The 26,532-nt window shown below is 46.5% G+C and overlaps 1 protein-coding gene and 1 long non-coding RNA gene across 3 annotated transcripts in view; both read right to left on the bottom strand.

Annotated features, from left to right (window-relative positions):
* The window catches only part of FOXK1 (forkhead box K1), a 69,212-nt gene extending 63,090 nt beyond the window's left edge, over positions 1–6,122 (bottom strand). The window contains exon 1 of one of the 2 annotated variants that reach the window (XM_058157100.1): positions 5,530–6,122. In XM_058157100.1, the coding sequence (XP_058013083.1) occupies positions 5,530–5,969 (440 nt within the window). In that variant the 5' untranslated portion in view covers positions 5,970–6,122. The remainder of the gene's footprint in view (positions 1–5,529) is intronic. The other variant, XM_058157099.1, reaches the window with a different exon arrangement.
* Positions 6,123–6,733: 611 nt separating this feature from the next.
* Positions 6,734–25,158, bottom strand: LOC131185195 (uncharacterized). Its single transcript, XR_009152105.1, has 3 exons — positions 25,074–25,158; positions 13,748–13,885; positions 6,734–8,063 (listed from the first exon to the last, which is right to left on the bottom strand). It is a non-coding gene; the product is annotated as an uncharacterized LOC131185195 (long non-coding RNA).
* Positions 25,159–26,532: the final 1,374 nt, after the last annotated feature.

The following is a 26,532-nucleotide window of genomic DNA, read 5'->3' on the forward strand; positions in this document are numbered from 1 at the left end:
CACCTTCTCCCTGTTCTTTCAGTGTTTATTTTTGTTATTTATTTGGCAAATTTCTCCATCTGCCCACCACATTTGTGTCTGGCCCATTTTCTGCTTATTCTTTCAATGTTTGTTTTTATTTTATTTAGCAGATTTTTATACTGCCGATCAGACTGAAGTGCCTCTGGGCTATGTAACGATAAATTCAATTTGCAAAAATGATGCAAAAAGTAAAGAGAAATGAATTTATCTTACAACCAATGGGGAAGATCTCGTCTCCTGGTTAGCAACTCCAATAATTCCAGGTAAAAATTGTACACGTTATTGGGAAGATGAAGCCGGCCCAAACTCCTGTTTATATTGCAACTTTGCAAAAATAGCAATCATCCCTTGGAAAATTATCTTAGGAGGGAGAAAGGTTAGCAAACTCTTGGGGATCACGGCTTCCTTTCTCTGTTTCCAAAGCACACACGTTTGTGACACACAAAATACAGGCACACCCCCTCCAGGTTTCCCCGAAATTGAGCTTGAAAACACACTGAGCCACCGTGACACACAATGTGGAGGCTACAACTATCCGGAACTCTCAAAGATACCCAAAAGGAAGTCAACAGGCTGGGCTGACACATTTCACCAAACCATAGTTTGCTTAATCCTTAGTCCATCAACTCACCCCCTCCATTTGATAGTGTACTCATCCATGCTGAGCCATAAACCATGGTCTGCCAATGAACAAGCCAAGCAAGGCTCATTTTTCTGCAGCCACTCATGTGAACAGACGTGTTTATCTCTGTTAATACCTTAAGGAGCAATACTGCCTCCATCACATGGTTGATTCACCCTAAATCAGTCAAGAAGTTTTGTTTTTTTTCAATTTCACTTTTATCTGCCCAAAATGTATTTATGGGATCCAGCTGCTTGTGCCTTATCAGGCTGGGAAACTCTTTTTTCCATTCCTACAAACCAAAACCCCTCAAGGAATTTCCAAACAGATTATTTTAGCAGAAAACTCTCTGCTAATATATATATATATATATATATATATATATATATATGTATGTATGTATGTATGTATGTATGTATGTATGTATGTATGTATGTGGTTCTCTTCATCATTGTACAAGATAGAATAGAATAGAATAGAATAGAATAGAATAGAATAGAATAGAATAGAATAGAATAATTTTTTTATTGGCCAAGTGTGATGGGACACACAAGGAATTGTCTTTGGTGCATACGCTCTCAGTGTACATAAAAGAAAAGATACATTCATCAAGAATCATAAGGTACAACACTTAATGATAGTCATAGGGTACAAATAAGCAATTGAATCATACTAGGAAACAGTCAATATACATTGTATGGATACCAGCCACAAGGTTACAGTCATACAGTCATAAGTGGGAGGAGATGGGTGATAGGAATGATGAAAAGATTAATAGTAGGGCAGACTTAGTAAATAGTTTGACAGTGTTGAGGGAATTAGTTGTTTAGCAGAGTGATGGCGTTCGGGGGGAAAAAACTGTTCTTGTGTCTAGTTGTTCTGATGTGCAGTGCTCTATCCTATCCTATCCTATGCTATCCTATCCTATCCTATGCTATTGCTATTGCTATTTATATTCACTTTCTATTCACTTTCTCACCCTATTGTTGTTTTAATTTACCAGGTAGATGATGTGTGTTCACACAACTCCTTGTTCCAATTCATTCATCTTGGTTTATTGGCCAAACTGCACCGGGTTAGGTTCATGCAACAGGAAAAAAAAAATTCCCAGGAAAGAATAGGGAGACTTAGAATTTCACCTTCATCTTCATCACCCTCATCTTCGTCATCCCCTCATCACCTGTCACTTTCAGGAATGCACTTTGTGCTTTTTAAAAAGTCCTTTTCACCCCATTTCTGTAGCCTAAGGACAAGGACTGGCTTTATTTTTATTTTATTTTTATTTTGTTTGCATTTATCTCTAAGCCAGAGTTTCTCAACTATGGCAGCTTTTAAGAGATGTGGACTTCAACTCCCAGAATTCCCCAGCCAGCCCATGAGATGGCAGAAGAGCAGAGCCAAATGTTTGAAATCCATTTTGTGCCCTAACTAAGGGCCTCTTCTTTTATTATCCCAAGGATTCCATTTTCAGGCCCAAACTTTCCAGAATAACAACTCCAATTTTACACATTGTTTTGATGGCTTTCTATTTCCTTTAGAAGGAACATCAACATTCACGCTAAAAGCATTCTGTTAGCGGTCATGAAACATCTGCAAGAAAACCAGCAAGCTCAGAGAGAACCAAGGACCCCCCACACACACATATTTCAACCCCGAGCTACAAATATTCTCCTTTATTGGAATCCTGTTTTTCCCCCTCCTAAAATTTAAAGTATTTTCTCCCCTTGCTTCAGAGGTGGGTTTCAGCAGGTTCTGACCAGTTCTGGAGAACCGGTAGCAGAAATGTTGAGTAGCTTACTGTCTACTATTGACCTCACCCCATTCCTAAGAGGGCTATGAGGGGCGTGCATAAGAGCACAAAAGTGCCTACCGTTCCTGTCCTATTGTTCCCTTCATTATATCAAATTAACATAGCTGTTGCATACTTTTACATACATATATATATATATATATATATATATATATATATATATATATATATTTTTCTTTCATGATGTGTTGATTTTATTTATGATGATGTTTGTGTATACTATTGTGATAAAATAAAATAAAAGATAGTTTGGAGAACCAGTAAATACCACCTCTGACTGTCCCCTTCCCCATCTAGTCTCTGCCTCCCAAGTCCCAGCTGATCAGGAGGGAATGGGGATTTTGCAGTATCCTTCTCCTGCCACGCCGACCAAGCCATGCCATGCCCACAGAACCGGTAGTAAAAAAATTTGAAACCCACCACTGCCTCACTTGCTTGGAATTCTTCCTCGACTGCAAAAGTTGAGGCATCTCGTTTTTTTACAATCGTCACTTTAAATACTTCCCCTCCTTCAAACACTCCTTCATTTATTAGTTCCTCTATTACACTGTCATAATTAGCTCTCGGTCATAATTAGCTCTCGGGACCACCCACACTAAAGCTTTTCGAAATTCCGGTTGTTCTGCTCTGAAATACCCCTTTTCTTTTCTTTTCTTTGGTTGAGATTCAGATTTAGCAGACTAGAACTGCTCATCCCCGCAACCAAGTTACCTTCTGCTTAGAACAGAGGGGTGTTTAAAAACCTGTGGACTTCAACTCCCAGAATTCCCCAGCCAGCCATGTTGGCTGGTTGGGGAATTCTGGGTGTTGAAGTCCACAGGTCTTAAAATTTGCCAGGGTTGGACACCTCTTGCCTAGAAAAGAAATATTGTCTCATCCTTCTGGCCTTCAAACGTGCTTTTTAGTCAAGGGATGTGCAACCGTGGCAATTTTACGACTTATGGACTTCAATTCCCAGAATTTCCCAGCTAAGAATTCTGGGAGCTGAAGTCCACAAGTCTTTAAAATTGCCAAGGTTGTCTAGAAAATAAACCTGGTTTAGTGTGAAGCACTTTCCAAACTATCTTATAAACATAAACAGCAAAAAATATCCAAGATTACTCCAAAAGTTTTGCACGATAACGATTGAAATATCAACAAAGGGTTCTCCCAACATGTGCAGTTGTGTTGTCTTGTGTTTTCTTGTCCCTTTTTCCCCAAATCTCCCTGGCGTACCATAGCAGTGAAGGTACTAGATTAAAACTGCCGGAAAACTCAGGCAAACCACTTCCGACAACTTTGCCAAGAAAATTTATACGGAGTGGGGCCCAAAGGACTATAACAAGAGAACAAGCAAAACACCACATGCTTTGCGTTGGTTTTTGTTTTTGTTTTCACAACCAGGGAGGGCCTGGGGTGGCGAAACAACAGAGGAGAGAAAAGGAAGCAAGGCATCGGGATTCTGTATTACATCTGAGTTTAATCTGACTCTCAAAAGCACTCACAATTCACACATTCCCGTGGCCCTAAGGAGCAATGTAGAGCCGGGTTAAATTCAGCTATCAGGGATTTCCACACACACCCTCAGCCCCCCGCTCCCCCCCCCCATTCTGGAAACACCACTGGTTGCCTTCACACCTCGCACAAAGCCGAATTGTAGATTTGTTTGCTTTTTGGCCGGGCTGGCTGTTTATTCATTAAGCTGCTTAGCTCCCTGCCCGGATCCCCCCCTCAAATCTGTGTAATTTCCACACTGCTTAATTCAGATAGTCAAGAGAGGGACCTGGTGCCCTTGCCTAAGGACCCTAAAGCAGGATTTCCATCTTGGGGGAGGGGAGGGGTTTGTCTGGACTCCCCACCTTCTTCCTCTTTCTTTCTAAATAGACCCCTCCCCCTTTTGAGATGGTGGGGTGAAGGAAGAAGAAAACGTGGAGCCCTCGGCTCATCATGATGGCCTTCCCAGGCTACGATTTATCCGGATAATTAATTAAGCAATGACTGGTAGGAGGAATGACCCTGAGAAAATGAAGGGTTCCCAGTGATGGGGAGTGGAGAGTTGGAGGGGGGAGTTTCTCCAGTCCTTCAAAGCTCCCCCACTCCTCAAAAAGATCCCTCCTCTTAATTTCTTCCCTTTTTCTAAGCTGGTTCCTAGGCCAGGATACCTATCATTTAACCACCTTCCAAATAATCTCTGCTTGTGCGCTCCACCCCCACTGTCAAAGCCTTCCCCCCCCCCTCCACGCCTTTTTAAAAGAGACCCCCATTTGGGGGGCTCACTCACCCTGCTGAACCAGCAGAAAAAGCCACAGCAGGTCCCTTCTGACAAGTTGCCACCGAATAGAGCCTGTTGGGTGAATCTATCCACCCAGCCATTCCACGGTTCAAGTGTTTGCATACCTCCGCCCAACCCCCACTTTTGGGGTGCACGCTGCTCCCTTAAGCGGGGGTCCAGTGGATTTTGTGAACCCCACAGTCGGATCCCAGCTCTTTAGAGAAGCCTCTCTCCGGTGCCTTTGGGTGAAGAATAACTTTCAGAAAAAAACTCAAAACACTCCCTGCAAGGTAGGCCTGCCTTTCCTGACCAGACACCCCTCCCAACTCAACCGTGGGAAAGGCACCCCCTCTTCTCTCCCCAAAAGGACCACCATCCCCAGACTTTTCCTGGGGGGGGGACGGGTTCTCCCCCTCCTCTCCAGCTTGTCTTTGCAAATGTCCCCTTCCCATGACCTTAACCTCCTGCACCCCCCTCCCACCCAGCTCTTCCCGGGGTGCCGACGCGCGTTTTTTTGGGGGGGCTCTGCTCGTTCTGCCCCCCAGCTCCCGCCCCCCAGAGACCACGACTCTCCGGTGCGCTCAAACGAGGTTTTGTCAACAAACCCTCCGGTTCCTGCCCCGACACGTGTCGGCCCCTCTCTCTCCCTCCCTTCACAGCGGGGCTTCCTCTCCTCCCTTGAACCGCCCCCTCGCGCCTCCTCCTCTTTCTCCCCCCCCTTGCGCTCCCAGCTGCATCTCCAACCCGGCCCGCGGCGGGCGCCCCCCCGCATCCCCATCCCCATCCGCTCCTCTTCCTCCTCCGGTCCCGGCGGGGGTCACTTACTGCGGGGGCAGCTGGAGGGGCGGCCCTCCCCGCCGCTGGAAGGCTCCGTCGACGAAGACGCCGTTCTTGCCGAGGCAGCGGAGGAAGAAGTGGGGGGCGCGGAAGGCCAGCTCCAGGTGGCGGCGGGAGATGAAGCTGGAGTGGCCCATGTGCACGTCCACCGCGCCCTGCGAGGAGTTGCGCCCGATGCTGACCGCCGCCTGGCGCATCAGGAACTCGAAGTCGCGGCCCTGCAGCCGAGCCAGCGGCGCCCCGCCGGAGGAAGAGGAGGAGGAGGAAGAAGCAGCAGCAGCAGCGGCAGCAGCCGCCGCCGCGGGGACGAGCGGCAGCAGCAACGGCGGAGGCAGCGGCTGGGGCGCGGCGGGGCTGCAGGGCGCCGAGCGCAGCGCCACCAAGGCTCCGGCCCCGCCGCCGCGCCCGTCCTCGCCGACTTCAGCCATGATGTTCCCCGCCAGCCAGCCAGCCAGCGTGCGAGCCAGCCAGCCAGCCGACACCCCCGCCGGCCTCCGGGGCGGAGCCGCGGCCGGAGCGGGAGCCGCCCCGCTGCCGTTGCAGCCGCCGCCGCCGCCGCTGCTGTTGCGCCCTGCTTGGCTACAGCTGGCGAGGGTGGAGAGGGGAGGGGGGACGTCGTTGCGCACGGGCTGGCGGGGAGGGGGCGGCCCGGGGGCGGGGGTCGACGGGGGGGTCGGCTAGAGGCGGGGTCGGGCCAGCTGGCAGGCGCCTCCGCGGACCCCTCCCCGCGCTTGGGGAGGGGGGCTGGCGCTTGGAGAGAGGGAGGGCGCTTTGGAGAGAGGGCTGGGGCTTGGAGAGGGGTGGTCCCGGCTGGTTGCGGGTGGGGGGAGAACGGTGGGGAAGGGGAGGGTCTTGTGTATGCGGGTCTTGTGTGTGTGTATGTGACCCGGAAGGAGGGTGCAGGGGGTGGGTGGGGTTGGGTGGGGTGGGAAGGAAGGAAGAAGGAAGGGAGGGGAGGCGACCGCGTGGCCGGGCAAAACAAACACGATCGGGCTAGGCAGGGCTGGCTAGCTGGCTGCCTCCCCCACCGCACCCCAGGGAAGCGGCCACTCGCGTCCCGCGGCTCAGCAGGGGCGAGGAGGGGGCGTTGTCCCTTTCCACGGAGGGCACGGGAGGGGCTCTCTCGGGGGGGGGGGCTCGGCTTTCAAGGGTTGGGGGAAGCGTTGCTGGAGTTTGCTGGGCTGGGGACCATGGGGGTTGAGGTCCGCCTAGCCTGGGGAGAGTGTGTGTGGCGCGGGGGGAGATTTTTGCTCCCCCCGCGGGGGCTTCTGGCCCGCCTTTGATCTCGGGTGGGTGTGGGGGAGAGAGACAGAAAGCAGATCGGAGGGAACAGAAACTGAACTGGCTGGCGCAAAGGGAGGTTGGCACGGATGTAGCGATGGGTGGAGGCGAGGCGACGTCAGTCCGGGTTGGGCCCGGTCGTGGCAGCCCGCTTGGGAGGGGAAGGAAAGGCCGTTATGCAACCCTCTGGCAAGGAGAGGGAAGCCTGGCCTTTCGAAGTAGCCGCTTGGGCCGCCTTTCACACGACGCTCTTTTGACTCGAGCGCACGCCGCCTTGGCTTTGCCGAAAGTCTGGTCCAGGCGGACTTTTATAGCATCTGCTCCGCAGTCCCGGAGACAGGTCGTGGGAATGCAACCCCCTTTAGCGTGCTAAGCCAAGTCGAGCCCGCTTTGCTATTTGGCAAATTGCCTTGTTTTCAATCCGTCCTTGGCCGGGCCAGGCAAAGCGCAACCCGGACCGGCTTTGAGTTTTGCATCAGGGCAGCGCGCAAGGAAGCAGCGCGCAATTGCAAAGGCGGACGGGAGCGCAAAGTGTCACTTGGCCCTTGACAATCGGGAACGGGTGGTGGTGGGGGGCTCCTCCGGGCATGCACAGTGGGCGTGAGAGATAGTCGTGCAAGCCACGTGGCGCCGGAGAGACCTTGCGGTTGGCCCTGGTGGCGCCCCCTCCCCCTTCTCTACACGCCCCCTTTTAAATGTAGAGTAAACTTGGCGGTTGTAAGAATTCTGGGAGTTGAAGTCCAAACATCTGAAAAGTGGCCAACTTTTGAAAAGCACTGATTTAAAGTGGGGGGAAGGGATGAGGGTTCTTTCCCACACTCCCGTGGCACACCTCTCCCTTTTGTGTCTTCACATTAATAGAATAGAATAGAATAGAATAGAATAGAATAGAATTTTTTATTGGCCAATTGTAATTGGACACACAAGGAATTTGTCTTGGTGCATACCTGTTACGTTCGGGCAATGAAGAGGCAGGAGACGATACAAGTGACAACAGCTCTTTGGTTTATTGTGATCCCAGCAAAAGCCAACAGGCAAAAACCCCTCTTTAAATAGTATTTTGGCTCAGGCATCAGCCAATCAGCAACGTGCATTTTCCTGCCCAAATTTCCCTCCTAAAATTCAAATACATTACAATACCCTCTCAGTGTACATAAAAGAAAAGATACCTTCATCAAGGTACAACACTATCACTAGATGTAACTTCTCCAGAAACTCCTTGTTTTCAACGTGGTTTCACGCTGCAAAAGAAAAAAAGTTAAGTAGTATCGTAGGTGGTGGACGTGTCCAGAAGTGAGAAATTATTGGATTAAAATTAAAACATGGTTAGAAAAAAATGATACAACAACATATGGATTTAAAACCTGAACTCTTCCTATTGGGTTTCCTACCAAAGAAATTTAGTAAAGAAAATATATATTTGATTATACATGTCATAACGGCAGCGAGGATAGCATTTGCCCAAAGATGGAAAACAGAAAATCCCTACAGAGGGAGAAGTAATTAGGAAAATATTGGATTGGGCAGAAATGAATAGATTGACTTTGACAATTAAAGAAAGAGAGGAATCGGAACACTTTAAGATATGGGGACAATTTTACCATTGGTTAGAGGAGAGATATCTAGGGCAATGAGTGAAATAAGTGAAGAAGAAAGGAGAAAGAAGATAGATAAATATAGTAATAGTAAAGTAAGAAATGTGGGAGGAATGTTGCAATAAATGAAATGAAAATATTAAGAAATGATAAATATTGGAGGAGTAAAAAGACACAAAAGATGTACTCGGATGATACACTGAATGATTGATTATGTATTATATGTTTGTTTGTCTATAAAATAAAATAAAACTTTTTTTAAAAAAAAAAGAAAAGTTAAAAAGTTTAGGGGGCAATTTAACAAAAGAATACCGCAGTTTCCCAGCTGGGAAATGACAGCTTTAGAATATCGAATAACTTTATTGTCACTTTAAATGTATGCTAATCGGCGTAACATTAAAATGAAATTTCGTTGCATGCGGCTCTCACCACCTCCGAGATACACTACATAAACATGACAACATAAATAAATGAATAAATACAAAATTATGCATATACCCACATATATTGGATATATATGTATATGTATACATGTAGATGGCGAAAAAAACCGAATTGTGTGAGTTAGGGAGCGCAAGGGTGCCTGGGCGTGTATCACACCAATATTAGTCAATCCGATGGCTGGCTGGAGAATTCTGGGAGTTGAAGTTCACCCATCCTCAATGTTTATGGAGAGTCTCAATCATAAGGAGAAGAGCCTAATGCTGGGAAAGATTGAGGGCAAAAGAAGAAGGGGACGACAGAGAACAAGGTGGCTGGATGGAGTCACTGAAGCAGTCGGCATGAGCTTAAATGGACTCCAGAGGATGGTAGAGGACAGGAAGGCCTGGAGGAATGTTGTCCATGGGGTTGCAATGGGTCGGACACGACTTTGCAACTAACAACAATCATAAGGTTTTTTTTTTCAAAAGGCAACTCTGTATCCTGTTTTTTTCTTTGCTGTTTGAAAACATTTCGCTTCTCAGTCAAGGAGCTTCTTCTGTTCAGAATTGAAGAAGATTCTTGGGTGAGAAGTGAACCTTTTTTTCAAAGAGAAAGCCAAGAAAGTTCACTTGCGTTTTGGAAAAGACATCTTTGGGACACCCCCTTTTTCAAGTTACCAAGGTTGAAAAACGCTGCTTTAAAGAGTGTTCCAACATTGTTTGATCGTCTTTCTAAACTTGTCAAATTCTTGAAGAACTGAGTTTACTTTTTCATCCCAGATTGAAGACATTTGAATGATGGTGATTATCATTTCTGTCCCAAGCCACATTATTCCAAGATATTTGCCAAACATTAGATAAACTTTAAAAAACATTTTGGCCGGACCTAGAGTGAAAACACACACACACACGGAGTTTACAAACTTTAGATGTGTTTTGTTTCCATAAAAACATTTTTGTAAAAATGTACACATGAGGATGGATGTATTTTTACATGGAGAAAAAATAGAAAAAACAACGTCTCTGGAGAAAAATCCAGTTTTCTGTTTGTGTGAATGAACTAAGTCTGGAATCTGAAAATAACACTTCCTTGACTTTTACAGCTTGGATTTTTATAATCTTACACTCATCAAGAATATATTAGCACCTTTTTTTATATATATAAAAAACGTGTTTAGAATTTGGAAAGCTGCATAATCTATTTTTTGGTGCCAATTTTCTTTCTGCAGTTACTTTTTTTGGCCCGCTTTATGCAAACATATCGGGGTAGGAAATTGTTATAATAAAATATTGCTATAACAATATTATAAATGGTTATAAATGAGTATTGTAAAGGATGCTGAACATTTTTACAATAAGAGCCAAAACAATAGAAAAAAGGCAAAGAAATAGATTTTCCTTCTGTTCCACTCTAACTAGGCGAAATAAACTGCATTAAAATGTGTTAAAAAGGCAGGTAATCTTCATGAACAAATCTTGTGATTTCTTCTAGCTCGAAAAAGTCGAAGTATTTTTTTTTACAACAGCTGTGAAATAGTTATTAGCACCATAATGACAAGGAAACATATTACCAGCCCTGTGCCAGCTGCAAATATCATCTGTTGCTAACAGATTTATTTACTAAATTACTTTTTAAAAAACAGACTCTCTTCAGATGACGAGAAGTATGTTTTTGTGTTTAAAACGGAATTGACTCATCTTTTTTTGGACTGAAGAAGTTTCAAGCATTGCTATGGTATCCCATTTCCAATATGTTTAAAATGCAACCTGGGAAGGAATCTGTTCCTCAGCTAGTGCAGAAATGAGACATAAAGGTCAGTGGAAGGCAAGGAAGCTGAGTTGAGAGGATTGTGGCCATTTTTCAAGGATGGAGCCATTCAGGGTCGTGTTAGGACTACTGTAGTGTTTCTCAACTTCAGCAACTTTAAGAGGGGTGGGCTTCAACTCCCAGAATCCCCCACTGGCCGGGGAATTCTGTGAGTTGGCAGTCATGCCTCTTAGAATTGGTGAGGGTGGGAAATTGACCTGCACCGCTTGGTCTGCACACAGGATGGCAGCACAAAGCCATTTTTCCGTAAGTCTCTTCTGCCATCTGGTGGCCACTCCAGACATGGTAGCCCTAATAGCCAAGAGTTTGGGAGATGTGACCTGCGTTCCCATCCAGTCAGATGGAATCCGAATAGTATTTCGTTCCCAGAAAATAATAACAACGCAGAAGCCCCTTAACGAACACTGAGTTGTAAATGTCAAAAAAATGTTTGCATTTTGTTTTGGGCTTCAGATTTCTTTGGGAGACCCTTTGGAGCAATCCCTCATCCTTAATCGACATTGAATTCTGAGGCAAGCCGTCTGAAAAACAAAAACTTCCTTTTGCATCGTATCTTGATCGCTTTGCTACCTGAATTGCAGCAAAATAAGCGGAGCCTATAACTTGTCTGTGCTCCTCCTATCAGCTCCTTCTCTATACATCTGTCTTGGATGAAACAGCATGGTCTGAACGAGGGAGGAGGTGTGCTAGGATTTGGCTTCCCAGTGTTGTCAGAATCCTGCACCAAGCAGTCTGCAGTGACTTGGGATTGCAGCAGAGGTGGGTTTCAGCAGGTTCTGACCAGTTCTGGAGAAGCGGTAGCGGAAATTTTGAGTAGTTCGGAAAACTGGTAAATACCACCTCTGATTGGCCCCGTCCCCACCTATTCTCTGCCTCCCAAGTCCAAGCTGATCGGGAGGCAATGGGGATTTTGCGGTAACCTTCCCCTGGATTGGGGAGGGAATGGAGATTTTACAGTATCCTTCCCCTAGAGTGGGGTGGGAATGGAGATTTTACAGTATCCTTCCCCTGCCATGCCCACCAAGCCACACCCACAGAACCCGTAGTAAAAAAATTTGAAACCCACCACTGCTGCAGTCCCAAGGCTTCCCGTAGCCCCCAAATCTCATTTTTGCAGAGTAAAAGAAGTATGAAGATGGCTTTGAAGCAAGAGTCTCCAGTTGGAGCGAGTGTGAGAAAGACAATCACGATCTCCCCATCTTGATTCTCTGATTCTCTTTGGTATGGAAACTAATCAAGGTCAGAACCAACCAAGAACTAAGGAGACATTTCCTGAAAGTCAGAACAATCAATCAGTGGAACGACTTGCCTGCAGAAGTTGTGAATGCTCCAACACTGGAAGTTTTAAAAAGATTGGACAGCCTTTTGTCTGAAATGTTATAAGGTTTCCTACTTGAGAAGGGGGCTGGACTAGAAGACCTCCAGGGTTCCATCCAACTCTGTTATTCTGCTAAGATAGAGACAATCTCAGCCAAGCTGTCAAGATTTTATTGTTAACACTTTGCACTAACACTTTGCAACTACAAAGTAGAACTACAGTAGTTTGCGGAGTCTGTTTCCTGACCTAGCTTCCTTCAAAGGGCCGAGATACACAGTTGCTTGCCATATTGTGGTGAGACACACAAGGAAATGATGTACAGAAGTCGGCTTAAGAGAGTCTTTAAGAGCTTAAATGTTTCACCTAGATGGGGGAAAAAAAAACCACCTTAAAACAAAGCAGAAAAAACAACGGGGCGGAGGAACAGTCGGTGGGTTTCAGCAGGTTCTGACCAGTTCTGGCGAACCGGTAGCGGAAATTTTGAGTAGTTCGGAGAACCGGTAGTAAAAATTCTGACTAGCCCCACCCCCCATCTATTCTCTGCCTCCCAAGTCCCAGCTGATTGGGAGGGAATGGGGATTTTGCAGTATCCTTTCCCTGGAGTGGGGTGGGAATGGAGATTTTACAGTATCCTTCCCCTGCCACGCCCACCAAGCCACACCACAGAACCGATAGTAAAAAAATTTGAAACCCACCACTGGAACAGTCCCTTATAGTTTGATTGCTTTCGATGCTTCAGTATAATTTGGGAAGCCTTCAAATATGCCTCTGATCTGGATTGATTGATTGGTTGGTTGGTTGGTTGATTGATTTGAGGGAGTGTTTGACTGCCAACATTTGGCCCCCAACTTCTTCCCTTCTGGCATTTGCCATTTTAACAACTCATAGAACATAGAATAATAGAGTTGGAAGGAACCTTGGAGGTCATCTAGTCCAAGCAGACCCTCCACCATTTCTGACAAATGGCTGTCCAGACTCTTCTTGAAAGCCTCCAGTGAGGGAGAACCCACAACCTCTGAAGACAACTTCTGTTCCATTGATTAATTGCTCTCACTGTTAGGAAATTTCTCTTTAGTTTTAGGTTGGTTCTCTCCTTGATTAGTTTCCAACCGTTTTTCTTGTCTTGTCTTTTGGTGCTTTGGAAAATAGATTGCCCTCCTCGTCTTTGTAGGAGCCCTTCTAATATCGGAAAACTGCTATCATGTCTCCCCTGGTCCTTCTTTTCATTAGACTATAAAGGTAAAGGTTCCCCTCGCACATATGTGCTAGTCGTTCCCGACTCTAGGGGGCGGTGCTCATCTCCGTTTCAAAGCCGAAGAGCCAGTGCTGTCCGAAGACGTCTCCGTGATCATGTGGCTGACATGACTCAATGCCAAAGGTGCATGGAATCAGTGGTGAGATACAAGTAATTTAACAACCGGTTCTCTGCCCTAATGATTTCTTCCAACAACCTGTTTGCCAAACTGCTCAGAAAGTTAACAACCGGTTCTCCCGAAGTGGTGTGAACTGGCTGAATCCCATCACTGCATGGAATGCTGTTACCTTCCCACCAAAGGTGGTCCCTATTATTCTACTTGCATTTTTTACCTGCTTTCGAACTGCTAGGTTGGCAGAAGCTGGGACAAGTCATGGGAACTCACCCCAGGACGCGACACTAGGGATTCGAACCGCTGAACTGCCGACCTTTCGATCGACAAACTCAGCGTCTTAGCCACTGAGCTAAGCCACTGAGCCACCACGTCCTTTAGACTAATAGACATACCCAATTCCTGCAGCCGTTCTTCGTATGTTTTATCCTCCAGTCCCCTAATCATGATCAGGGATCTCCAAAGTTGGCCACGTTGTAAGACACGCTGGCTGAGGAATTCTGGGAGCTGAAGTCTACAAGTCTTTAAAGCACCTTAGATGACACATTTGCAGTGGGGGAAAAAAAAGAAAAAGAAAACCACCAAATAAATAATTAAAAAAATCAACAAAACACAGCCAGGTGCAGAAGCGAAGACAGCAACATACATATTGATTTTGAAACCAGCAGTCAAAACTTTGGCTGCAGTGCCCTCGTGGCATCTCCTTTACCGCAGGAAAAAAAACCCATCGCTTCCACTCCTCAGCGCTATATTTTTGACCCCGGCTTTGGATAAGAATGACGCTGATGGGGGAAAGCCATTACGATGCCCTGCAAACCAACCGCCACTTTGAATTATTAATTCCTTCCTGTGGTCCTTCGGCTGGATCTTGCTGCTTTTTGAGCGAAGGAAGATCAGAATGTATTTTATTTCAAAATGTGCAGGGCAAACATCAGACCCTCAGGGCCGAACAGCACCGGCTGGGTCCTTTCAATCAAATCTACTTCGGGCATTTATTTTCCGAAGCATGGAAGGCTTTGCAAATTGGATGCACTTTTTACTGTGGTTGTTTTCCTGCATTGGGAAATGGAGGAGTAGCGGGGAGGGGAGGGGGAAACGGGAGGTTTAGGGGGTGTCTGGCGCTGCAGCGAATTCCTGGGGACATGGGAAGGGCAACGGCCGTAACACCGTCATCATTATTTTGTTTTTGTTCCAATGGTGCTACCAAGGAGAACAAAGGGATACATTCACTGGGTGCCTTCTCACAAACTAGATCCAACCTAGAACCAAGGAGAAATTTCCTGACAGCGCAGACAATGAATCAATGGAACGGCTTGTCTCCAGAAGTTGTGGGTGCGCCCAACCTTCTGTGAACAGACTTTGCTGGCAACCTCACCTTCTGCCCATGCGCCCGGCCTCAAAAACATGCCTAAATAATAGAATAGAATAGAATTTGTTATTGGCCGAGTGTGATTGGACACACAAGGAATTTGTCTTGGTGCATATGCTCTCAGTGTACATAAAAGAAAAGATGCTTTCATCAAGGTACAACATTTACAACACAAATGATGGTCAATATATCAATATAAATCATAAGGATTGCCAGCAACAGAGTTACAGTCAAACAGTCATAAGTGGAAAGAGATTGGTGATGGGAACGATGAGAAGATTAATAATAGTGCAGATTTAGTAAATAGTTTGACAGTGTTGAGGGAATTATTTGTTTAGCAGAGTGATGGCCTTCGGGAAAAAACTCTTCTTGTGTCTTGTTGTTCTGGTGTGCAGTGCTCTATAGCGTTGTTTTGAGGGTAGGAGTTGAAACATCCTGGATGTGAGGGATCTGTAAATAAATAAATAAGATGGCATAGAAGTAGGGTGGGTGGGTGGGGCCACCTGCAATTTCTGCTACCGGTTCGGGCAAACCGGACCGGACCGACTGAATGCTCCATCACCAGAAGTTTTTAAGAAGAGATTGGGCAACCATTTGATTGAGGTAGTATAAGGTCTCCTGCTTGAGCCAGGGGTTGGACTAGAAGGCCTCCAAGGTCCCTTCCAGCTCCTATTCTGTTCTTTTCTCTAAAGCATCTGAGGCTAGGACAAGAAGTAATAGGTGGAAGCTGATCAAAGAGAGAAGCAACCTGGAATTAAGGAGAAATTTCCTGACAGTGAGAACAATTAACCAGTGGAAAAACTTGCCTCCAGAAGTTGTGGATGCTCCATCACTGGAGGATTTAGAGAAGAGACAGTCACTTGTCTCAAGTGGTACAAGGTCTGCTGCTTGAGCCAGGGGTTGGACTAGAAGACCTCCAAGGTCCCTTCCAACTCCGCTATTCTATTGATTAATCAGTGGAACGGCTTGCCTTGAGAGGTTGTGGATGTTCCAACACTGGAGGTTTTCAAGAAGAGATTGGACAGGCATTTGTCTGGAATGGTATAACCTTTCCAGACAAATGGCGAACCTTTGACGTTCTCGTGTGCCAGCCTATGTGCTGGAAGTGGCACGCGAAACCATCCTGCGAGCTATGTGCGGCCCCGCTGGCCTTCGTGCGTGCGGGAGTGGCGATACCCGGAACAGCGGCAGTCCATTGCACATGTGCGAGCCGGCACCCAAACACCTGGATAACGGCCTGGAAGCGTGCCCAAACAAACAGCTGGCCTTCGCGCTTATGCACAACATCAACCTGGAAGGTTGGGTGCCGGCCTGCGCATGTGTGGTGGAACACCGCCCTTCCGGGTTCCACTGCCCCTGCACGCGCAATGGCCAGCTGAGTGGTGCGTGTGTGATCACAGGAACGCGGAAGACGAGCCAGCGAGGCCACGCATCCTTCGCGGGATGGTTTCACATGCCGCTTCCGGCACGTGTGCGATCGGTTCACTGACACTGGTATAAGGGCTCCTGCTTGAGCAAAAGGAGTGGCTTGAACTAGAACAGGGGTCACCAACCTTTCGGACCTCAGGGACCACTAAATTCATAATTTTAAATCCCGTACACCTCTAATATGAATTTTTTAAAAAAGAAAAATAGTATTTAGTGCAATATAAAAAAAGGAAATAATTTTTCTGTGGACCACCAAAATTTTCTCATGGACCACCAGTGGTCCACGGACCACTGGTTGGTGACCACCGGACTAGAAGATCCTTTCCAACTCTGTTATTCTGTGTTCTAATCTCAACAACCTCCATCCCTCTTGCCTTTAGCACAGCGGTTCTCAACCTGTGGGTTGGGACCCCGTTGGGGGTCGAATGACGATTTGCCAGGGGTCGCCTAAGACCATCGGAAATATGGGAAGTATACTTGCGAGTCGAAGAATCGCGCTCCAATGGTTGACTCCACAAGCCAGCTGCAGGCTCTTCAAATCGCTAGCCAAATTCGGCTTCAGGCACAATGAATTAAAAAAGAGAGAAATCTTTGCTCTGATGTCTCCCTCTCAAGCCAGCTGCAATCACTCCCAATCACTAGCCTAATCTGGATTCAGGCGCGATCAACTTAATAGGGGAGGAGTCTTCGCTTTAATGCCTCCGTCCTCAAGGCAATCGCAAGCAGTTCAGATCGCTAGCCAATACGGCTTCAGGCACGATAAATTCAAAACAAAAATAATTTTATGGTTGGGGTCGCCACATCGTGGGGAATTGTATTAAAGGGGTCACCACATCATGGGGAATTGTATTAAAGGGGTCGCAGCACTATAAAGGTTGAGAACCACTGCTTTAGCAGCAGGAGGCCATCCGGATGGTGAACTTCCCATTTTGTAAGTTTTGGTTTGCCCAGTTAGTGGTGCTGAAAATTTGGGGCCGACCGCTTGCAGCCAATTTTCAAAACACCTGGAAATCCGAAAGGGACCTTTGAGAACAGGTGTTCCATTGAGATCCCATTCCTCTTTTCACTTCTCACCTTCTACCGGGTGTTAATTTGATATTTTTTTTTTAAAACCTTCCACGGGGTGCTAATAACTTTTTTTGCAACGTTCCCTCCGCTCTCCTTCGTCTGACCCTTATTCAAATCGGGGTTTCAGCCCAAAGGTGTATTTTTTTTTGGGTGTGTGTGTGCTTGTGCAAAGAAAAAAAATAGAAGAAAAGTTGCATTATGTTAATGGGCAAACAAAAACAATTTTTTTTTGAAGAAAACCCATTCAGCTGTTTCAGAGTTATTGGGGCATGAAAGTAACATCTGGTTTAGAGGAGAAAGAAAAGACATGTCTCCCCCCCCCTCATCAAATTCAAGAGGAGGAAGAAAGGAGCCCAGTTTAATGCGTTTCATTTGGGGTGTGAATAAAACTGGAAATGATATTTGGGTCCAGAGCTAAGCTGGGATTCAGCTGGTTCAGACCGGTTCACTCGAACCGGTAGAGGATATCATGATTCCCCACCGCCCCTCCACTGCCCCGCCCCAGGTCCACGCCATCCTATTTAGACATGTCTTTGAGGCCGTGGTTCTTAAGTGAAGCTGGCTTCCCCATTGACTGGGCTTGTCAGAAGGTGGCAGTAGGAAGTTAGCACCCACCCAGTGGTGGGTTTCAATTTTTTTTTACTACCGGGTTCTGTGGGTGTGGCTTGGTGGGCGTGGCAGGGGAAAGATACTGTAAAATCTCCATTCCCTCCCCACTCCAGGGGAAGGATACTGCAAAATCCCCATTCCCACCCCACTCCAGGGGAAGGATACTGCAAAATGCCCATTCCCTCCCCACTCCAGGGGAAGGATACTGCAAAATCCCCATTCCCTCCCCACTCCAGGGGAAGGATACTGCAAAATGCCCATTCCAACCCCACTCCAGGGGAAGGATACTGCAAAATGCCCATTCCCACCCCACTCCAGGGGAAGGATACTGCAAAATCCCCATTCCCTCCCCACTCTAGGGGAAGGATACTGCAAAATCCCCATTCCCACCCCACTCCAGGGGAAGGATACTGCAAAATCCCCATTCCCACCCCATTCCAGGGGAAGGATACTGCAAAATCCCCATTCCCACCCCACTCCACGGGAAGGTTACTGCGAGCAAAGGACGTGCACAAACGTGTACGTGGCGCACGCTCACATTTGCGAACCTGTAGGGGAGTGATGGCTAACCTTTGACGTCACCGTGTGCTGGCCTGCATGCCGGAAGTGGCATGTGAAACCATCCCGTGAGGTATGTGCGGCCCTGCTGGCCTTCGCATGCGCAGGAACTCCGATACCCGGAAGAGCGGTGGTCTGTCGCACATGCGCGAGCCGGCACCCAAACACCCGGATACCAGCATGGACGCCTGCCCAACAAACAGCTGGCCATCGCGCATGTGCGCGACATCAACCTGGAAGTTCAGGTGCCAGCCTGCGCATGCGCGATGGAATGTCGCTTTTCCGGGTTTTGCCACTCCTGTGTGCATAACGGCCACTGACCGGCGCATGTGGGATCACAGGAAAGCGGAATAGGAGCCAGTGAGGCTGCACATTCTTTGCGGATGGTTTCACGTGCCGCTTCCGACACGTGTGCCATAGTGGGGATTTTGCAGTGTCCTTTCCCTGGAGCCCACCAAGCCACACCCATAGAACCAGTAATAAAATGTTTTGAAACCCAGCACTGGTTGGACTAGAAGACCTCCAAGGTCCCTTCCAACCCGATTCTATATTCTATGTCAGGGGTCTCCAACCTTGGTCCCTTTAAGATTTGTGGACTTCAACTCCCAGAGTCCCTCAGCAAAGCAAAGCTGGCTGAGGGGCTCTGGGAGTTGAAGTCCACAAGTCTTAAAGGGACCAAGGTTGGAGACCCCTGTTCTATGTGATTTGGAACTCTCTATTTTTTGTGCTTTATGTAAAATCTTACACAAACGGCTTTGGAAAAAGAAACGGCTGTTTTGGGGCAGATAAACGGTATTTTCAGGGTGTCTGTGGCAACAGGTCTTCCACTGGTGCCAGGTTTTTTTTTTTTAATTTGAATTTATATCCCGCCCTTCTCCGAAGACTCAGGGCAACTTACACTGTGTTTAGCAATAGTCTTCATCCATTTGTATATTATATACAAAGTCAACTTATTGCCCCCCCCTCAACAATCTGGGTCCTCATTTTACCTACCTTATAAAGGATGGAAGGCTGAGTCAACCTTGGGCCTGGTGGGACTTGAACTTGCAGTAATCGCAAGCAGCTGTGTTAATAACAGACAGACTTAGTCTGCTGAGCCACCAGAGGCCACCAGAGGTTGCTTAGTTGTTTACTAAAACGACGCTATAGAGCACTGCACACTAGACACAAGAACAGTTTTTTCCCGAAGGCCATCACTCTGCTAAACAAATAATTCCCTCAACACTGTCAAACTATTTACTGAATCTGCACTACTATTAATCTTCTCATCGTTCCCATCACCCATCTCTTTCCATTTATGACTGTATGACTATAACTTTGTTGCTGGCAATCCTTATGATTTATATTGATATATTGACCATCAATTGTGTTGTAAATGTTGTACCCTGATGAAGGTATCTTTTCTTTTATGTACACTGAGAGCATATGCACCAAGACAAATTCCTTGTGTGTCCAATCACACTTGTCCAATAAAAATTCTATTCTATTCTATTCTATTCTATTCTATTCTATTCTATTCTATTCTATTCTATTCTATTCTATTCTATTCTATTCTATTCTATTCTGTGGAATGGGTGAGTGCGATCCTGTGCTTTCCTGAGCCTGCAAATCTATGGCCTGGCCGGCAGGGGGCACTGTATGCCTTCGATAGACTTTTCAGCTGCACATTTCCTAAAAAGGTGTTTCCCCCGCCTCTTAGAGTCCTTGCAGGTTTGGCCAAAACTTTGCTTTGGAATGCAGAAGAGTTGGAATAAGATCCTAAAGAGCTTATTCCCCTACTTTAGAGGCCTGGAGAGAGAGCCAGGTTTTACCTCTTTTCTGCTCCTTGTGATTCTACTTTACACATCTTTACAAACTTTGGTACAAGGGAGGGAGGAATGAACAGGTATCCCAACTTCCTTTATTGAGTCTGTCATCTGCACCTCTATAACTGTCTGGTTTGATTCTGCAACCCAACAAGAAAGACACGGACTTCAGAGGATCATTAGAACGGCAGAAAAAATAATTGCTACCAACCCGCCTTCCATGGAGGACCTGTATACTGCACGAGTCAAGAAGAGGGCCGTGAAAATATTTACAGACCCCTCACATCCTGGACATAAACTGTTTCAACTCCTACCCTCAAAACGACGCTACACACCAGAACAACTACACACAAGGATAGTTTTTTCCCAAACACCATCACTCTGCTAAACAAATAATTCCCTCAACACTGTCAAACTATTTACTAAATCTGCACTACTATTAATCTTCTCATCGTGTAAAACTCTCCATTCCCACCCCACTCCTGGGGAAGGATACTGCAAAATCCCCATTCCCACCCCACTCCAGGGGAATGAAACTGCAAAATACCCATTTCCTCTCTACTCCTGGGGGAAGGATACTGCAAAATCTTCATTCCCACCCCACTCTGGGGCCAGCCAGAGGTGGTATTTGCCGGTTCTCCGAACTACTCAAAATTTCTGCTACCAGTTCTCCAAACTACGCAAAATTTCCGTTATCGTTTCTCCAAACTACGCAAAATTTCTGCTACCGGTTCTCCAGAACCTGTCAGAACCTTCTGGATTTCACCCCTGGATTAAAGGGGGAAACCCATGACCCCAGGGCTTTGCAATCGTGATAAGTACGAGTCAGTTGCCAAGTGCCTGAATTTTGATCAAGTGTCTGCGGGGCTGTTGCGATGGCCACAAGGGTGGAAAACAACTAGACACAACTAGACACACGAACAGTTTTTTCCCGAAGGCCATCACTCTGCTAAACAAATAATTCCATCAACACTGTCAGACTATTTACTGAATCTGCACTACTATTAATCGTTTCATAGTTCCCATCACCAATCTCTTTCCACTTATGACTGTATGACTATAATTTGTTGCTGGCAATCCTTATGATTTATATTGATATATTGACCATCAATTGTGTTGTAAATGTTGTACCTTGATGAACGTATCTTTTCTTTTATGTACACTGAGAGCATATGCACCAAGACAAATTCCTTGTGTGTCCAATCACACTTGGCCAATAAATTCTATTCTATATAAATAGCTTAGTTAGTGCCCTTGTAACTTTGCACTGTTCCTTAAATGAACTGTTATAATTCAATGACTATCTGTATTTTTTATTTATTTTTTTGAAAACCTGGAGCTAGAATGGGAGATGGCTAGAGAGGTTTTCTCTGAAAACGGGGTCAGATGTTGGAGTTTGCTCTCGTTTACGAGGCGAAGAAACCCTTTCATCATCTTTGCCAATAAACTCGGATGATCTTTGAGGGCTTGCTCAGCTGTAAACTCCCTTGAACTTGAAAACACGTCTATCAATGCATCTGGCCCAACTGATCGAAAGTGGAAAATAATCTCTCTTGCTTCATTCAGAAAGGAAAAAAAAAAAAAAAGAAAGGAAGGAAGGAAGAAGGACATTGGTCAGTTGTGAGCTTTTCTGCTGAAATCCCAATTTATTGCTGCCATCCTGCCTTGCAGCAATAAATAAACTTGGGCAGGAACTCCTTTGGCTGATGAAATCCTGCAGCCAAGTCTCTTCCTCCGATCCCATTTGATACCTGAATATTTGTGGAAAGACCGGTCGGGTGAGGGAGCGGATGGGATCCTTGTGAAAAACATAAATGGAATCTGAGAACCGAGAACCTTCTAGATTTCCAATATTTGAGGGGCTGTCGCAGAGAAGAAGGGGGTCAACCTATTCTCCAAAAGACCTGAGGACAGGAGAAGAAGCAACGGCAAGTGTGAAATCCAGCAGGTTCTGGAGAACCGGTAGTGGAAATTTTGAGCAGTTCAGAGAACCAGCAAATGCCACCTCTGGCGGGCCCCAGAGTAGGGTGGGAATGGAGATTTTGCAATATCTTTCCCCCAGGAGTGGGGAGGGAAGGATATTGCAAATATCCCATCCCTGTCCTAATGTTTTCTTTTATTTGTATCCTTTTCTTGTATTTATAATTATGTTTACATTTGTATCTGTCATGAAATACATGGTTGACGAAAATAAAAGTAAATAAGTAAAATAAAAAATAAATACACGAATCAGTCCTAGGAGTCTTACAGCTTACCGGTAGATCTATTTGCTCAATTTCTTGTGCCTTGATTGCAACAGATACAAGATGTTTCTGCTTACATTAAATTACATCAGATTTATTAGAAATTGGGGAGAACCCCTGGAAGAAGGAAGTCAAAAAAAAGAAAAAAGAAATATTCTTTTTTTTTTTGGCTCGTTATAGAGTTTAAATGATACAGGGAACTTTGATTTGGCATTGTGCCGGATCTGTAAAAAAACAAACCAAAATGATATGGAAGGATATAGAATCTTTTAGAGATTCTGTGGCTTAAAACGAAACAGGAGAACGGAACTGAAAGAGTAGAATAATACATCGCATTTATATACATTTGAATAAAATAATAATAATAATAAAGTTTGCCGATGAGCTTCAAACTCCTTTTTTACCTCCCAGGGCAGGTGTGTATTTAAGGTGATGCGGAGAAAAATAGCATAGGCCCTTGAGGTCTTGGTGTGTGTGTGTGTGTGGGGGGGAATTGAAAGGGCCTCTGTGGCTCAGACTGGTAAGACAGTCTGTTATTAACAGCAGCTGCCTGCAATTACTGCAGGTTCAAGCCCCACCAGACCCAAGGTTGACTCAGCCTTCCATTCTTTATAAGGTAGGTAAAATGAGGACCCAGATTGTTGGGGGCAATAAGTTGACTTTGTATATAATATACAAATGGATGAAGACTATTGCTTGACATAGTGTAAGCCGCCCTGGGATATAAATGCAAATTTAAAAAAATGCTCATTGAATTTCCCACAATGCCTTGAAGGAATTCCGGAGGGGAAGATGGGAGGGAATTTACCATGTAAGTAGAGTAGAGGGCAGGGAGAGCAAACTTCACTCCCTTTAGCACTGATGATGTTACCTAGTTGGTAACAACCAAGCTCAGAGAACCCACAGTCCTCCTCCTCCTGTCTAGCACTGATAATATTATCTAGTCAGGTCATAAAACGTTTGCAAGAAAACCACCAAGCTCAGAGAACATCAATGACCCCATAGTTCTCCTCTTCCTCTCTGCAAACCCCACTCCCTTCTAGCACTGATGATGTTCTCTAGTTGGGTCATGAAACATCTGCAAGGAAACCACCAAGTTTAGAAAAGCACCAAGGATCCTACAGTGATGTCATATCTACTACCCCCACCTAATACCCTCAACCTACTACCCCACCTACCACCGTCAACCTTTTCTCCCCTTGAGTAGAGGTTCAGCTGTTAAGCATCGATGAATGGTTGATTATTTTCAGAGGAAGAATTTATAGATGTTTGCCGCAGTGTCAAATTCAAACTCAAACCTTTATTGTCAGAGTACAACATGTGTGCTATTACAAGGGTCTCCAGCCTTGGTCCCTTTAAGACTTGTGGACTTCAACTCCCAGAGTTCCTCAGCCAGCTTTGCTCTCTGCCTGGTTGCAGGGTGGGTGTGGCCATGGTGGGTGTGGCCTAGTCAGCCTCTTGCATCATGGTGGGGGAGGGGACGTTTTTGCCCTCCCTGGGCTCTGGCTTCCTTTGAGCCTCTGGGAGGGCAGAAACAGCCTCCCCAGACTCCGGAGGCCTTCTGGAGGCAGAAACAAGCCCGTTTCCGGCCTTCCCGAACTTCCTGGAGACCAGTGGAGAAATCCAAATTTTTTGACTACTAGTTCTGTGGGCGTGGCTCGGTGGGCGTGGCAGGGGAAGGGTACTGCAAAATCTCCACTCCCACCCCACTCCTGGGGGAAGGATATTGTTCTGTCTCCGTCCTCACTTTGGAGTAACGAGCTGGCCTACAGCCAGTGGTTACACGGCTCCTATCAGTCCTGGCCGAGAAAACGCAGCTGCCTGCCAAAAAGTTCAAACAGATTAAGACTTCAGCTCACTTTGACACGGTTCAGCTAATTTGCTTCCCGTAGAAGTGAGAGCAGTCCCAAAGCTCCTTATATATCCTGTGGGGTGGGGCTCCTGCCCTACCCTTCCTTTTGATGACGCCGCCTCTCTAATCTTCTGAAGCGCGGGTCGGTCCAGGCTTGATTAGTATGATTATCACCTGCGTCTGTAGGCATAGCCTGAGGAAGGGAGGAATCAGGGGATGTCGGCCTCATTACGTCCTCCGACTGGCCTGGTTCTGGCTCCTGGAGCTGGGCCAAAGGAATCGGTGCTCCTGAGGTAAGCCTGACCGGCCCTTCCCCCTCACTCTCAGAGTCACTTTCGGGCATGGGGCCAGGTTCGGGGGCTGGAGCCATAACAGATATTGCAAAATCTCCATTCCCACCCCACTCTGGGGCCAGCCAGAAGTGGCATTTGCCAGTTTCCAAACTGCTCAAAATTTCCGCTATCAGTTCTCCAGAACCTGTCAGAATCTGGTGGATTTCACCCCTGCGGTAGGCCCATTTTTTGCCCTCCCCGAGCCTCCATGCAGGCCCTGCACTTAACTGCATCCAAAACGAGCTGTGTGGGGACTCCTGGGAGGGGCGGGGTTGGCAGGGCAGGGCCAGCCAGGAGTGGGATTTGGGGGGTTCTCTGAATAGCACAGAATCTTAGCTAGAGGTTCTCCCGAACCCCCAGCAGCTTACCCCTGCCCCATTCCCTTCTAGCACTGATGATGTTATCTAGTTGGGTCAGAAGGACCCAGGCGGAATTACAAGGACGATAAGAGTCAAACCTTGGTCCTGTGAGCGATCTCTCTTCTCTTTGTTCCATGCTGAGTTAGCAGCAAGTCCTCCGTTTCTCGGAGGCTTATGTAATCACAGGCATGTCAACAGATCTGAAGCAAGCTGAACTTTCAGAGGATGGGGGGGGGGAAAGAGACTCTAAAACAAATGCAGCAGAGAGTGAAGTTTGCGCAGGCAATCCCGAAGGGTGGCTAAATGCTGACTTAGAGAAAATTTTTTTTTAATTCCAGTTTTGTGCTCCTGTTTTGTGCTCCTTCCCCATAAATCTCCATTTCCCACGATATTGACTTTAAAAAGACCAGAACTACCGCCAAAACTGAACACTTTAACAACAGAATAATCAGAGAAGCCATTGAGATAGAAAAACGCCCACACAGCATGAACAAACGAGATGATACCTCCCGCCTACCAGCCATTTGGAAACCCGCCCTTATTGACAAACGAGTCCCTAACACGAGGAATGACACCAGACCCACACTCACGAGGTCCACACAGGATGTCACCACCACACATCCACCCAGAAAGCAGACCCAAACCCACACTGATCAGGAAGCACGACCAAGGACCAGAAGCCAGACCGCAGCTGCAACATTAGCCATTTCAAACCCCTCCAAGCCACCTCGTTCTCTGTCGTCCCCTTCTTCTTTTGCCCTCAATCTTTCCCAGCATTAGGCTCTTCTCCAGGGAGTCCTTCTTTCTCATTAGGTGGCCAAAGGATTTGAGTTTCCTCTTCAGGATCTGGCCTTCTAAAGAGCAGTCAGGGTTGATCTCCTCTAGGACTGACCGGTTGGACCCCCTTGCAGTCCCAAGGGGATCGCAGGAGTCTTCTCCAGCACCAGAGTTCAAAGGCCTCAATTCTTTGGCGCTCAGCCTTTCTTATGGTCCAACCTTCACAGCCATGCATTGCAACTGGGAAAACCATAGCTTTGACTATACGCACTTTTGTTGGCAGGGTGATGTCTCTGCTTTTTAGTGCGCTGTCTAGATTTGCCATAGGATTTCATCCAAGTACCATCCTCCAAATCCTAGAAGGTACCTCTAAAAATTAAGTTATCCGAGGAAAGTTCTGCTATCATCTATGGAATTCGCTGGCAGTGTAATGCTGAAGAGGTCATGACCCAAGTTGGGTCATGAAATGTCTACAAGAGAACTTTCAAGTTCAGAGAACACCAAGGACCCCACAGTCTTCCTCCTCTTCTTCCTCTTTCTCCTCTTCCTTGTCTTCCACTCTGCAAACCCCACTCTCTTCTAGCCTTGATGATGTTCCCTAACTGGGCCATGAAACATCTTTCAAGGTTCCGACAGATGCCATAATTCTACATCTACAAGAAAACAACCAAGCTTAGAGAGCACCAAGAACCCCCACAATCCTCCTCTTCTCCTCCTCCTCCTCCTCCTCTTCCTCTTCCTCCTCCTCAACTCTGCAAACCCCACTCTCTTCTAGCCAGT

This window comes from Ahaetulla prasina, chromosome 14 (genome assembly GCF_028640845.1).
Source record: "Ahaetulla prasina isolate Xishuangbanna chromosome 14, ASM2864084v1, whole genome shotgun sequence".
In the NCBI taxonomy this organism is placed as follows: Eukaryota; Metazoa; Chordata; class Lepidosauria; order Squamata; family Colubridae; genus Ahaetulla; species Ahaetulla prasina.